The sequence below is a fragment of the Saccopteryx bilineata genome, chromosome 1, assembly GCF_036850765.1.
Source record: "Saccopteryx bilineata isolate mSacBil1 chromosome 1, mSacBil1_pri_phased_curated, whole genome shotgun sequence".
NCBI lineage: Eukaryota > Metazoa > Chordata > Mammalia > Chiroptera > Emballonuridae > Saccopteryx > Saccopteryx bilineata.
The window spans coordinates 198,238,660-198,254,465 of record NC_089490.1 but is presented as its reverse complement, the minus strand read 5'-3'; the positions used below and the strand labels follow the sequence as shown (position 1 = coordinate 198,254,465).

The following is a 15,806-nucleotide window of genomic DNA, read 5'->3' as shown; positions in this document are numbered from 1 at the left end:
CTCTACAATGGATTATTCAGTGACACAACCTCCAAATGTGTATGTTGCTAATTTCTATTCCTCTCATTTTAAATCTCTATCTTTTCAATCTGAGGTAATCAAATAATGTGAACATTTTCTGGTAAATACAAGGCCCTCATTTCCCAGAACACTTGCTGATGTTTTTCTTCTCTATCAACCTTGGCTGATAAAGTTCTTAATAAAATGATGGACCCAGGCAGTGATCATCCAAGAAGGCTAAAATCGGAAAGATGTCAGGGTCAGAAACACACACACGCTGTGTGCCTCCGAACGGAAGTCCGAAATATCATCATCTACGAAGAAATCTTACAGAAAAATGAAGGCTGGATCAGTTCAGGCCTCTTGACTGAATCCCTCGTTTATAGGAACTACAGGGCACAGAGGAACGAGGCAACTGATACCACACATAGGCGTCCTAGTTAACTGCCAGGAAGGGGACATTTAAAGAAGATGGCAAAAGTACTATTAAGTCTTTTCCTCCTGAAGAAATCAGTCTTCAGAATTAATTTTGGGAAGAAAACCCACAACTATGTGTTCCTCAAGCTTTTATTTTTTAAGATAAGATATAATTAGTAGTCCTATAAAAAGAAAAGTAAAGAACGGGTAAAACATTCTATGTACTCTGCAAATGTTATTGCAGGAAATCCTAAAGAATATCTTACTTTAATTCAAGGTGCTTGATTTTATTTTCTGCTCTCTTAAGCCTTAGCTGAAGGTCGTCCTTTGAACGCTCTGCCACCAGGCATCGGTGCTGCAGTTCCTCCAGCTTCCTGTAGTGGCCCTCACTGGCCCTGCCTTCAGAGGACACCTGAAGAAGAGGCTTAGGTGAATATTACCTTATGAAAGAAAACGGTCTAAGAAAATTCAGGTTTAGAAACTGAAATCAATGCCGAGAAACCAAAACTCATGATTATGTGTTCATGTTTCCACTGTAATTTATTAAAACGTATCAATCATTAATTTGACTGTTTTGCATTTACACAATTCAATGCTAAAAACTGACATATAAAATATAACTGCTTATGTTTTGAAATTATTCATGCTCATTGTAAATCATTCCAATAGCTTTTAATATTTTTTTAAAGAAATGTGAACTAGTTGAAGTAAAAAAAACCCCAAAACTCAAGATGCAACCACTTGAGAGATGGCTGTGTTGATTCTTTGATAACTTGTAGTCAAGTTAATCCTGTTTCAGAGTACTGAAAAAACACAGGTCGATGCTGCGCTCAATGAGGAGGTCTATCTGACAGCAACTCCAAAATTTCTGTGTTAACTAGACAATGATGTAGCTGGAATGTGGGGTCCCCCTTGCCCAGCAGGAGTGGAGGCACCCAAGTCAGTCTTCTCATGAGACTGGCCCTTATCCCACATTGCAGAGGGTGTAACACCCCAACAACTGCAAGGTCCGCAGGAGCGAGGCAGCTAGCTCACACTTCCAGACAAATCCTACACACAGCTCCCTTCACACCAGACTGTCTGGACAGATACCCTCTGTCTTCGCCCACTGCCAGGACTGCTCTGTTGCTCCGCTCTATAAAAAGGAGGGTATCAGCACAGTGTCCCGCTACTTAATGCAGACTTCTATGACTAGCCCACTTCTCTGCGACACAGTGGGAGAACAGGGAGCTGTTTCTTCTTGACCTGTCGTGTCCAGCCTTCCAAGTTTCACATTTTCCCATTGGAGCCTATTCCTTAACCCAGTGATTTACAACCGCAGGTCCATGGACTGGTCTGCCAGGACTTTCCTGCCCATCTGCAAAACAGTTACCCAGCACGATGTGTGGAGATTACAGACCCAATGATCTTAGTCGGATTTGCTTATGCTCAGGATGACTTCTGCCTCAGCAATCCCAGTGGGTCCCCAAGCATAAAAAGGTGGAAAACCACTGCTATGTTATATGACATTAAAAGTTCTTCCTAAGCCCTGATGTATATAGCAAGCAGGTGGCAATCTAAATGGCACATATATGACAAAAACTGAGAAGGCATCATCCATGAAGGAGAGAGGTGACCATGAAGGTCCTACCTGGAACATGACATGTACAGTCCCCCCCCCCCACACACAAATGGGATTATACAAGATGTTTTGCTTTATAAATTACTCTTTTATGATCTGATGTTATGATCTTTTTTATGTCAACATTACAGATATATCACATGCTTTTTATGCTATACAGCCTTCTTCGGAAAAAAAAATCAAACTTTGACTCTACCATTGACTATTTTTTCTTTTTTTTTTTATTTTTTCTGAAGCTGGAAACGGGGAGAGACAGTCAGACAGACTCCGGCATGCGCCCAACCGGGATCCACTCGGCACGCCCACCAGGGGCGACGCTCTGCCCATCAGGGGGCGATGCTCTGCCCACCAGGGGGCGATGCTCTGCCCCTCCGGGGTGTCGCTCTGCCGCGATCAGAGCCACTCTAGCACCTGGGGCAGAGGCCAAGGAGCCATCCCCAGCGCCCGGGCCATCTTTGCTCCAATGGAGCCTTGGCTGCGGGAGAGGAAGAGAGAGACAGAGAGGAGGGGGGGGGGCGGTGGAGAAGCAGATGGGCGCTTCTCCTATGTGCCCTGGCCAGGAATCGAACTTGGGTCCCCTGCATGCCAGGCCGACGTTCTACCGCTGAGCCAACCGGCCAGGGCCTGACTATTTTTTTTAACACAGGGCAAGTATGTGCTAAATCAATTAGTCTCCTCTTTTCCCCAAGGCCCTAAAAGGGAGTGGGATATTTACTGCTAATAAAAGTTATCTGAGAACAAAATTTTAACTTAACTTATAGACTTCTTACAATATTTTTTCCTCTCAAATATCATCAGAGTAAATATTTATCTTAACTATGTAATGAAATCTGTACTTTGATAAGTAAAAATCACCACAATGTTCTAATTTTCTGGTTATATATGCTTCCTATATTTATAGATGGCCTAAACCCATTAAGAATTGGCCTAATATTTAAAAAGAGAAGACATACAAAAGGAAATACAGCACTGGGAGGAGGTTTAAGCAAGGACTATAGCTACTTCATAAAATGTATACTTTTAAGTAAAACTTCAAATAATGTGACCACTTTTATAAAGAAACGTATGCAGGCAGTATCAATATTTAAATGCAAAATGTGAATATATTCCAAGCAATAAAAACACTCACCAGGAGAATACTTATAATATAGGGATTGCTAGTAGATAGTATGATGGAAGCAGACAGTAATGTTGAATATTTGCTGTTGGGTTTTAGACAGTTATTTTTTCCTTTTTCTTTTTACCTTTTCTAGTTCTTCTTCCACTCTTTTTTTCTCCTTAATGACTCGTTCAATTTGGCATTGTTTACTGGCACACTCCTATAAATTCAAGTCATACTGTAAATAAATATGTTTGGAATTCCTTAAGAAAAAATGGGAAACAACAAAACAAAGCCAAAAACAAACTAACAGGTAAACCCACTCTTCAAAGAGCTGCCTACCCCTGGTTTGCAGAAATCACCTCCAGGACAGAATGCCAAGAAGTTCTAAGTAAACACACAAGGTGGGTGATGGAGGTTGAGGGGTAGCAATGAGAAAAAAAAATAAATGATACCCCTTCCTCATACTACAGTTTTTATTTCCATATACTATTATCACATATTTTCAAAGGGGACATAGAACTAGACAGAGGCACAGCACCCTGAGGATAACCTGTGGACTAAAAGGAACACAGGTATATAAATTCTAAAGATTGTTATTACTTGCAAAACTAATAAACAGCCAGTGAGAATAAAACTAAACCTAAAACAATCATCATAATGACTAGTTCTTCACCATTAACTCTGATTATAATGAAGATCTTCAACCCTATTTTACAATACGTTCAGAGAGTAAGTTGCTCATCCATGAAAATGTTTCACGGTATGAAACTTGAGATTTCTCTTATATTCGTAACTCAACCTGTGTGATTTTCTTTTAAAGATACTGTCTTTTAGAAAAGTTTTGGGTTCACAGCAAAGCAGAGTGCAGGTGACAGAGACTTCCTGTACACTCCCTGCCTGCCCCGCACACGCACAGCCTCACCCATCTCCAACGTCCCACATTGCAGCGGCACATTCGTTACAAATGATGAACCGACACGGTGTAACATCATCACCCCAAGGCCCTGCTTTACCTAAGGATTTGCTTTCAGTGGTGGCTGTACTGTGGGTTGGGACAAATTTATAATGACATGTATCATCATCATAACGCCGTACAGCGTAGTTTCATTGTCCTGAAAATCCTCTGTACTTCACCTACATCTGTTCATCCTTCTTTCCTCCATCACCTGATAACCACCGATCTGTTTACTGTCTCCATAGTTTCACCTCTTCCAGAACGTCATATCGCTGCAATGATGCAGGACGTAGCCTGTTCAGCCTGGGTTCTTTCACTTAGTAATATGCATATATGTTTCCTCCGCATCATTATGGCTTGATAGCTCATTTCTTTTTAGTGTTGAATAATACTCTATTGTCTAGATCAGTGGTCCCCAACCCCCGGGCCACGGACCAGTAATGGTCCATGGGCCATTTGGTGGTACCAGTCTGCAGAGAAAAAATAAATAACTTACATTATTTCTGTTTTATTTATATTTAAGTCTGAATGATGTTTTCTTTTTAAAAAATGACCAGATTCCCTCTGTTACATTCATCTAAGACTCACTCGACGCTTGTCTCAGTCACGTGATACATTTATCCGTCCCACCCTAAAGGCCTGTCCATGAAAATATTTTCTGACATTAAACCGGTCTGTGGCCCAAAAAGGTTGGGGACCACTGGTCTAGCTGTATCACAGTTCATATATCCGTTCATATACTAAAAGATGCTAACAAGTTTTTGAAATGATGAGAAAAGTTTCTGTAAAGTCATGCGCAGATCTGTGTAGATGCAGTTTCTACCCGGTGTGGGCACATAAAGAAGAGTGACATGGACCATGTGGAAGAGTATGTTCAGTTCTGTAGGAAACCACCAAACTGCCTTCAAAAGTGGCTGTACCCATTTTCACTCCCACCAGCAGTGTACGTGAGTTCCTGGGGTTGCATGTCTTGGTCAGGGCTGGCGTTCTCGATTGTGGTCACTCTGATAGTTGTATCTGGCACACATTTGGTGTCATGCATGGTATCTCATGATTGTTTTAGTTTGCATCTTCCTGGAGGCATATGATGTGTATCATCTTCTTTTTTTTTTTTTTTTTTTTTTTTTTCTGAAGCTGGAAACGGAGAGACAGTCAGACAGACTCCCGCATGCGCCCGACCGGGATCCACCCGGCACGCCCACCAGGGGGCGATGCTCTGCCCATCCTGGGCGTCGCCATATTGCGACCAGAGCCACTCTAGCGCCTGAGGCAGAGGCCACAGAGCCATCCCCAGCACCCGGGCCATCTTTGCTCCAATGGAGCCTTGGCTGCGGGAGGGGAAGAGAGAGACAGAGAGGAAAGCGCGGCGGAGGGGTGGAGAAGCAAATGGGCGCTTCTCCTGTGTGCCCTGGCCAGGAATCGAACCCGGGTCCTCTGCACGCTAGGCCGACGCTCTACCGCTGAGCCAACCGGCCAGGGCGTGTATCATCTTCTCATATGCGTACTTGCCATCTGCATATCTTCTTTGGTGAGGTGTCTGTTAAGGTCTTTGATCAATTTTTTAATCAAGTTCTTTGTTATCTTATTGTTAAGTTTTAGGAGTTCTTTCTATATTTTGGATAGCAGACCTTTATCAGATATGTCATTTGCAAATATTTTTTTTCCAATCTGTAGCCTGAGTTTCCCGAAAAATTTATTTTTCAAAGTAGCTGAACATGCCTTCCTTCAAATGTAGTTTTAAATTCTTAAACATTTTCTATCTTTTATTAACTGTATTGGGGTGATATATACAATGGACTACTTCCCAGCCATAAGTAAAGATGAGATACTGCAATTGTGACAACATGGATGGACCTTGAGAATACAATATTATGCTAAGCGAAAGGTCAGACAATAAGATAAAGATGCCCTGGCCGGTTGGCTTAGTGGTATGCATTGGCCTGGCATGTGGAAGTCCTGAGTTCAATTCCCTGTCAGGGAAAACAGGAGAAGCACCCTTCTACTTCTCCACCCCTCCCCTTCCCCATCTTTCTTACTTTTTCTCTCTCTTTTTTCCCCTCCTGCAGCCATGGCTCTACTGGTTCAAGCAAGTTGGCCCTGGGCGATGAGGATGGCTCTGTGGCCTCCACCTCAGGCACTAAAATAAATGGCTCAGTTGCTGAGCAGCAGAGCAGCAGCCCCAGCTGGGCAGAGCATCGCCACCTAGTGGGCTTCCTGGGTGGATCCCAGTCAGGGTGCATGCAGGAGTCTGTCTCTCTGCCTGCCCTCCCTCATTAATAAGTAAAAGAAAAAAGAAAAAAAAGAAAAAAGTTAAGAACCATATGATTTCACTCATATGTGGTATATAAAGCTGGAAGCAACAAATGAACAAATAAGAAAAATAAACAAAAACTCAGACACAGACAATGGTAAACGCTTTTCAATCAGTAACATGACATCAGTAAACAGTAATATTTTTAGAAAAATCCACTTAGCTGTAATTTAGCATTGTTTCACTATATATCCTAAGAAACATGTATTAAAATAATCTGAAATTATAATTTTTTTACTCTAAAGTAAATTTATGTAGCTCTGTTACACTGCTAACAGTTATTTTACAAATCCCCACAGGTTCATTTGGAAAAATAGGAAGGACAGAAATTCTTGTCCTTCCAGAGTTTACAATCCATTAAGTAATCCCAGACCATGGTAGGACCTTCTTCCTCAAAGCTGTTAATCCTTTAATAGCTAAACCATTCCATGTAATGGAACAAAATAGCAAGGTGAGAGAAGAGGATATAAAATTAAAAAATCACAAGGAATTAGAACATGACTATTTGGCCACAATGCATCCCATTACTTTATCTAATGTTCCTGTATCCTTAAAACAAATGACATAAAACACAACAGAATATAACATTGTTTCTGTTCTACTGGTCTTAGGACCCATACATGATGCCTAAATTCCCATCAAGGATGCTACTGAGTTTGCAGATTAGAAAGATGTGATCCTTCTTTCAGGGGTAATTAAATATCAATCTGATATCTTCCCAATTTTGGAAAATCCTACACTTTTATTCCCCTGTAAGCAAGATTCTTAAATTTCATTTCATCAATCTTTAAATTTATGGATTTAATCCACCTCTAGGTACACAGATACTCTTTTCCTCTCCTCCCTTTGCCGACGACTCATCCTTCGGTCATTTATTTTGGGAAGCTTGCCTGTCCTTTTTGCATTCCCACATGAACCCAGCACATTAGCAGCTGCAGCTGGCTGCTTCAAGAGCACCGTGTACATACTTGTCAAACCAGGTGACCAGAAAATGTGATAAATAAATGCCATCCATCTTTCCTGCTAGACCGTAAGTTTCAAGACCGCAGATAACATGCTTATCTTGATTTTTACTCTTTTTCAAGCATCTAGAATAGTACTTGTCTTAATACATATCTTCTGAATGACCTAGTGCCTGATAATATGTACCTTCCCCTTTAAAATAAGCAATTTCAAAAGTAAACATCAATATAGTCTTCTAACATACCATCTGAAGGGCTGAAAGTTCTTCCGATAGTCGAGAAATCTGTACATTAAATAGTTTTTTTGTGTTTCTAACCTGTAAATTAAGATATTTATGAATTATTTAGATCTACAATAAAAATTAATAACATCCAATATACACATTTAAGAGAATCATTTTGATAAAAAGTAAAGCTGTACATTTTAGGGCATAGGAAGATAAATAAGCCTGTGATGTACCGGAGAGTCAAGTATTTCTCATGCCAGTGGGAAGAGAAAGACTAAGGGAGAAGGCAGTGGTTGCCAAACATTTTGGCCCCGGGTCCTTTAACACTACAGAAACAAAGACCTTCTGTTTATGATAGGTTCTGTCTATTGAAATGGACCATATTAGAAATGACAACTGAGAAAATTTCAAAATATTTACTTATTAATCTCTTTATAAATAGTAACTAAGGTTATTACAGGTTAACACAATAATATATTTTTATAAAACGTATACTTTCTAAAATTAAAATATTTTGAAAAGTGAGATTATTTTATATTTTTGCAAATTTCCTTAATGTGTGGCTCAACAGACATAACTGCTGAACACAGATACCTGATGAGACTAATTAGATAAGTAGATAACTAGATTTTAGAAGGCATTTGAATATTCATGTTTGTAGAAAGGTCAGGACTGAATATAGAGATCAAAAGACTTTTGAAAAGTTACAGAGATTATTGGAGGAGTCATGCAAAAGATAACCATAAAATTAACATGAATTTATTTAAGAATTAGAAAATCAATTAGAGGACTTCTCATATTATGAGTACTTTGATAAAAAACTGTTTCATCATTTAAAGCAACAAAATTTATTATCTATTTATAAAGCTACGTCATCAAGACTATTTTAAACTACAGCCAAAGTTATAGTATTTTCAATCCCAAGCACAGAACAGGGATTTCTGCCTATGTTAAACCTTGTCTCTTAACAAAAATGTCAAGTTAAAAAATTACAACCAAGGCTTCTTGAAAAACTGGCTAATTCCAGGTCTGAGGCAGGGACAGTACCGGATGAGAGAGGAGCATCACTATGCAAGGAGACTGAAGCAACAATGTGAGGAAAAAAAAGACGGATGGGATGCAACTCAAAAAATAAAAAATATTCATAAAACGATGGTGGTATTAAAAGTGGGACAGGACACTTCATTACTGAAAATGACAGCTTATAGATGTATAGAAAGAATAACAGAATTAGAATATTATCACTTTAATCAATCACTCCATATATATAATATTCATTTATTTCAGGTAAGGATTATCAGTGAATGCTAAGACCACTGGATGAAAGAGTTTGGTGGAGAAGGATACCTGTATGGTCTTCAGGTATCTCCCCCAATTATTTACTAGGTATACAATGGAGAAATCTGGTCTTACCACCTTAACCATGTGGTCAAACTTAGCGTCACCAATGCAAAGCCTGACATTATAGCTTCTTAATATGATGAGGTAGGAAGTGTACACATCATTCTGCCAGAAATGACCTGAATCTAATCAACAAGAAATAGTCACATGAATCCAGATGTGGATGTTCTGAAAGACAACTGGCCTGTATTCTACAAAGGATTCCTTGCCACATACGGAGGAAGGCAGGTGATTGGCTTAAACTGGTGAAAGCTACAGAGACAGCAGCCAAACGCAATGATGCATAAATGTGGGTTGGATCCCGGATGTAAAAAAACCAATCAGCTATAAAGGATATTTTAGGGAAATCTGACTGTGAATTGCATTGAAGTAATGCTTATTTTTTTTCAGGTATGATAACAGTAGTGTGGTTGTCAGTGAAACGTCCCTTTCCTGGGGATAGAGACGCCCAGACAGGAGTGAAGTGTTATGATGCCTGTCGTCTCTGCTCAAACGTTTGGCAAAAGGGAACCGATACTTACTGCCAGGTGCTAAAGAGTTACCTGGGTGGGGGGTAAATAAATCAGTGTTCACTGCACAGCTCTTTCAACCTTTTTATAGGTTTGAAAATGTCTAAAAATATACACAAATGAATGTGACTGAGAGTATAGCTCAAGAAGCAACCGGCTGCAACCACAGGGCAGTTCCGCGGTTCCCGGAAGTGGAACCCTTGGCAGTGACAACCTCTCTGTCCTTCAGTTCTGTCATCTTCCAAAGGGACTTCTGTGGTTTCTTCCCCCTAAACTCAGACTACACTTTCAAACTTTCCCACACCACTTCAAAACAGATTTCCATGTATACCGAGGGAAAGGCAAATATAAGTCTTCTCTCTCTCTTCAGATGAAAGCAAACTTCCATCCAACACAGTTTTAACTTTCATAAGCCTCACAATTCAAACCAAGAAATTAACACAAAAATATTAGCTGTAATCTTGATAACAGAATAGCAGCAACCACACAATTCACATATTGGGTTAAGTGTCAGCACGATGTGATGGAAACAAAACCGGGCTCAGTATTGCTAGGAGGAGGTATGGGTCTAAGTTCTGGCTTCTATTAGTATGTAACTTTGAGTGAGTCAATAAACTTATGGGTTTCAGTTTCTTTTCGAACAAAATGAGAGGTTAAGTCAGATTTCTCCAGTCCTCAGACGCTCTAAGATACTGCAAACACCAGGTTTCCTTATTTCTTATGCATGCTCAGTTCCTTTTTGAGGATTCTTTTTAACTTTGTTCTTCAGCTATGTTGATCTTCACTCTGTTCCCAGCCTACACCCTGTTCTTTCCCATTTCCCTCCCTTTCCCCACGGCCCCGCCCAGCGCAAACAGTATGTGCTACTCTGCTGAGATGATCTTTCTTCGAAATCTGGCACAATCGATGCAATTAGCTAACAGTTCACTAGTTATAGCCATCAGGCAAAAACTTAGTAGTCTTAAAATTTTGAATTTTAAATATAATTAAAAACCTCTTACCTCCTTCTTCGTCGTCATGGTGGCATCTTGCATGAACTGAGAAAACGATTTTCTCATTCTCTCTATATCTTCTTCTTTTTGCCTCTCCTCAATCAGAGCCTTTAGAAAACAGTCATTCGGTGTCATTGTCATTAATGAAGGTAGCATAATAAATGGGTTAAAACTTAACCACTAAGCACCCTCTGGAAAGCAATCCTCTTATTCTAAACTTCTGAGACATCTGCACTTGGAGTTCTTACTTAAGTACCGAGTGGTACTTCTCGCTAACCTCCTACCTGCCTGTCCCTAACCCAACGGTCATTCTTTCCCTTTGGCGTTTCCTCTCAGATGGTGCCCTCACTCTGTGGGCTCTACAGTGGGGCTCTTAGAATCAGGTTTGAACGTTTCTTCTTTCTCCGTCTCTGTACAAAATAAGTCAAGTCCAGGTATTACATTCTTGGAAAAATCTCTTGGATTTCCCTTTCTATTATTCAGTATTATTCCAATTAAGTCCCCTGTCACCTCACATTTCAGTCACTCCAGACACCACCTGCTCTGTCTTCCATCCAATCACTTCATCTCCCACCTAGAAAGCAGTCTTATAACTCCAGTTCTGCTGTCAGTCAACTCTTGTCTTGGCTTCCCAGTGGAGTGAACTCAAACTCGTGGACGTCCTCATGTCCCATAACCCTCCCCCACACGCTCTCCAGCCAGGCTCCCACCAATGGTCTCAGCGTCCATGTCACTCTCCTTGGCCCCGTGCATGGCCGCTGTACTAGCTCACCCGTCCTTTCCTTTCTAGCCTGTGCTGCTGCTGCTGCTTCTCCTCCTCACCCTCTTCAACATCAGGGGACACGAGACTCAAGCTTTGGTCCTTTGCTCCATCTACGTCCACCCTTGGTGGTCTAATCTAACCTCAGGGCTTTAAATATCATTTATATGCTGACAATCCCCAAATTTACCTGTCTAGCCCAAATATCTTTCTGAGCCCAGAACTGAATTTCTCTCTCTCCCTTTCATCATCACAGAATAAGTGGCCCTGTGTTCAGATCCTACTATCTTTCAAAGATACCACATTCCCAACTTTTTATTTTTAAATTGCTTAATACATTTTCTCCTGCATAACTAGGGAAGCTAGTAAGAGGAAGGCGGTTTTGATGGGACATCCTGTGGGGAGAAGGAAGTGCTGAGGGAGGGAAGCATTACAGCAGAAGTGCACTGTGCTGCACTTCCCGTCTGTTCTGACGACTGGCTCAAAGAACCCTTGACTTCTTGGCACAAGCAACTGAAGGGGAGACGCTCTGGCAATCAGGCCATAAGTCAAAGGCAGCTCAATGGTACAGCCACAAACGGCCTCTAAGTGTCTGCTGACTTAGGGTTGGGGTGAGAAGATCTGAGGGTTAGGCCATGAGTGTCCCTACCACCTTCTCTATCCATTTGCTCTACCCCCAATGGTCATCTTTTACAACCTGATGTTAAGAATGTTTATGAGCTCTGGCTGGTAGTTCACTTGGTTAGAGAGTCAACCTAACATGTCACGGTTGTAGGTTCAATCCTTGATCAGGGTACATACATATTCAAGCAGTGAATACATAAAAAAGTGGAACAATAAATTGATGTCTCTCTCTCTCTCCCTTCCTTTCTCTCCAAAATCAATAAAATAAAATAAAGAATGTTCATGTTACAAGGCTTCACAGGAGGAATAGAAACAATTGTGTCCTGCTCTTAATTAATTAATTGTTTTAGCTGAGGTGTCAGGAGAAAGGCCCAGGTACTTTGTCTATTCTGAGCCTTTTAATCATTCTGAGAGAGAGCATTCAGATGGAAAGATTAGCATTCCCACAGTCTCATACTATTCATCACAAGAACGCTGCAGTCCTGTGTACACAGCTTCAACTTTCTTGGGAAGCAGCACGGTGGATTGGTAAATCCTGTCCAAGGGGTCCTATACTACAATCTGTCCCTTCATTTGGAATTAACCCTCAAGGACTCCTACCAGAACAACTTTGGCAAATGGAGGTTACTCATATACCTTTGTTTGGCAAACAGCCGTATGTCCACGTTACAGTGGATACTTATTCTGGATTTATATACATAGTAACCTCTGCCAGAACAGGAGAGGCTGCTAAGCAGGTTATAGCTCATTGTCTGTATGCATTTTTCTATTATTGGATTTCCTAAACTGGTTAAAACTGACAATGCTCCTGCATATGTAGCAAAAGCATTTACTGTATTTTGTCAAACCTTTCGAATTATGGGTATTTCTTACAATCTTTAAAGTCAAGGTATTATTAAAGCATACCCAGCAAATATTTTAAGGAAAATTTAAAAAAATTTAAAAGGGGGGAGTCATATCCTGGAACTCCTATGGGTCTACCATATCATGCTTTTTATTTAAAAAATTTTAAATTTCTTTTGAATGCTGATGAACAGGAGACACCAAATTTTCTTCTCCTGCAAATTTCTACCTTCTTTTATTTGATCCAGCTAATAATACTGTTTTGTCTTTTTCCAAATAGCTCCAGAAATACGGAAAAGGTTTATATAGGCGGATGGGGATCCTCAAACCCCTCAGTGAGATCTTCTGAGCATGGCTTTTAAGGTACCAAGAGGCAGAAAAAGCCCAACAGAGATCAGGTGAACTACCAGCTTTTAGGATACACCCTTAAGGCTCCAACGCCCCAAAGGGGTCTCATAGGATGCCATCTGGGTCCTGCTTCAATAGTGAAAAGGAAGGTCATTGAGCTAAAGCCTGCCAGGCTTACATGCCTTTGCTGTGAGGAAAAAGGGACACTGGAAGATAGGCTTCCCCCTCGCTCCTCTAAGGGAGGATTCAGTCTCTTCCAGCCCTGCTCCAGCCACCTATGACCTAACCTTGCCCAGAATGCTGGGTTTGCCACTGGAGGCTGAAGGTGCCCAGGGCCGTCGGCCCCATCTACGACACTGTGGATGAGCCTAGGGTATTTCTTCCAAGAAGCAGGTAAACTGATCTCATTTGCACAAGGGCCACTTAACTATGTCTTGCCTGAATAGTCAGGTTTTTTATTCTTCCCTCAAAGATCTCTGTTGTGGGTGTTGATAGTCCTCTATTTTCTGCTGCTTTGTTTAATATATAGTGTTTCCTTTATCCCTCCTACCTCAATGCCCCACTCATATTTCAGGCTGGGACTTACTCCTAATTTAGAGCTCTCTCTCCCCTTTTTGCCAACTTCTATTATGAATCTACCTTTGCCACCCAGCTTAGTGTATCCCAAGGTTCTCTTTACCACACCACAGTTGCAGAGCTCCAGGGAAAAGCACCCTGGTCTCATCTCTCCAGGCAGAGGAGAACAGAAGCTCCATCTCCACACATGCTGCAGATGGTTTTTCCAGTCTACCTGAATCATTAGCAGCTAGAAGCAGCAGTCATTTGGACTTGACATGAGCTGTAAAGTATAGAATTGTGACAACAATTCCAGTGCCATGCGGACTTTTCCTGGATGAGGACTTTTTCTGGACTCCTTGTGATAGCTCCTAACAGACTGAACTGGGGTTGGGTTGCATTCGCAGGGATTTGGAATGGTGTCGGGGCCAACTTGGACTTGGTGAACATGGAATGGTGATGGTGTCAACTTGGACTTGGTGAACATGGAATGGTGATGGTGCCAACTTGGACTTGGTGAACATGTTAAGGACACTACTCTTTTATGGATTCTTGTTGTATTGGCCAAGAGTTTGCTTAAAGGCTTTAATCACTGTAAAAAAAAAAAAAAAAAAAAAAAATATATATATATATATATATATATATATATATATATATATATATATATGACTGGATAAAGAAGATGTGGCACATATACACTAAGGTATACTACTCAGCCATAAGAAATGATGACATTGGATCATTTACAACAAAATGGTAGGATCTTGATAACATTATATGGAGTGAAATAAGTAAATCAGAAAACACCAAGAACTGCATCATTCCATACATAGGTGGGACATAAAAATGAGACTAAGAGACATGGACAAGAGTGTGGTGGTTATGGGGGGGGGAGGGAAGGAGGCAGAGGAGGAGGGGGAGGGGGAGAGGCACAAAGAAAACTAGATAGAAGGTGACGGAGGACAATTTGACTTTGGGTGATGGGTATGCAACATAACTGAATGACAAGATAACCTAGACATGTTTTCTTTGAATATATGTACCCTGATTTATTGATGTCATCCCATTAAAATTAATAAAAATTTATTTATGAAAAAATTCTTTTTTTAAAATTAATAGTTTCTAAATATACAACTTATAGCTTGTTTTGTTTTTAATAACTCTCTTGGAAAGCCCTCCATGTAAGAAAAGAAATGTAAATAAAACATAGCATTTTTTTTTGTACTTTCCATATTTCCCATACCTATACTAGAGATTCATGTTGTTTAAATGGATTAATGATCTAATGATCTCTATATAAGGAAGGCAGCAATATTAAAAACAATTCTATGTCTCTGATTTCTATAAACTACATAACATGCATATGGAAGGGGTAAAAGACAAAAATAAGATAGCAGAGGAATCAATTGTTAAAAGGGCTAAAATAACAGTGATTGAAGGCTCCAATTAGTATATCTTTGCAGCTAAATTGAATTCCTGTCAATTAAGCTTCTGCTCTATTAGAGGTGGTAAAGGGGAAATAAAGATGAATAAGATTCATCTGATTTCAATGAATAAAATCTAGAGTGTACCACAGTCAAGTGCAGATTTTTTTTAAACAAGTACAAAAAGTGACTAAGGGGATGAAAAGTAGTTACAAAGGATTGTAGACAGAAGAAAAGTCTGCTGTGTATACATAAGTTTTGAGAGAGGGCTGACAGTTTTTCATATATATTTTTGATCTATTAAGTTTTACCATCAATAATGTAATATGTTTATTAATGGAGAGCATAGCAATTTAATTTTCACGTGTTTATTCTGCTGTTATGGATTCCCTTACCCTTAGGTCAGATGGGGAAATAGTCAGCATTTTATTTTTTTATAAACATGTTAACTAGTTTTCGTACCTGTTTCTGTTGCAGATTAGCTTCTTCTAAGAGCTGCATGCTATTTCTGGCATTTATAATGGCGTCATATTTCTCCTTTTCTAATTCACTGTACTTGGCTTGCAGCTCTCTGGTCTGTCTCAGCAAATGTGCTTTTTCTTCTTTTAGTTGGGTGGCTTCTTGGATTGCCACGCATAATCTAGAAGTTAATAATCACATTGTAAGAGCTAATTATTTTTGAAGGGAAGGAAGGAGACAGCGTACTTACTGAGGACCTATGACGGTATAAGCATTGTCCCAGTTACCATCACGAG

At 40.2% G+C, this 15,806-nt stretch overlaps 1 protein-coding gene across 1 annotated transcript in view; it reads right to left on the bottom strand.

The window, feature by feature from the left end:
* The window catches only part of SCLT1 (sodium channel and clathrin linker 1), a 98,512-nt gene that overhangs the window by 26,875 nt on the left and 55,831 nt on the right, over positions 1–15,806 (bottom strand). Inside the window, exons 12-16 of the mRNA XM_066233206.1 lie at positions 15,514–15,691; positions 10,507–10,605; positions 7,614–7,685; positions 3,283–3,357; positions 684–829 (exon numbers count right to left, since the gene is read on the bottom strand). Of these exons, the coding sequence (XP_066089303.1) occupies positions 684–829; positions 3,283–3,357; positions 7,614–7,685; positions 10,507–10,605; positions 15,514–15,691 (570 nt within the window). The remainder of the gene's footprint in view (positions 1–683; positions 830–3,282; positions 3,358–7,613; positions 7,686–10,506; positions 10,606–15,513; positions 15,692–15,806) is intronic.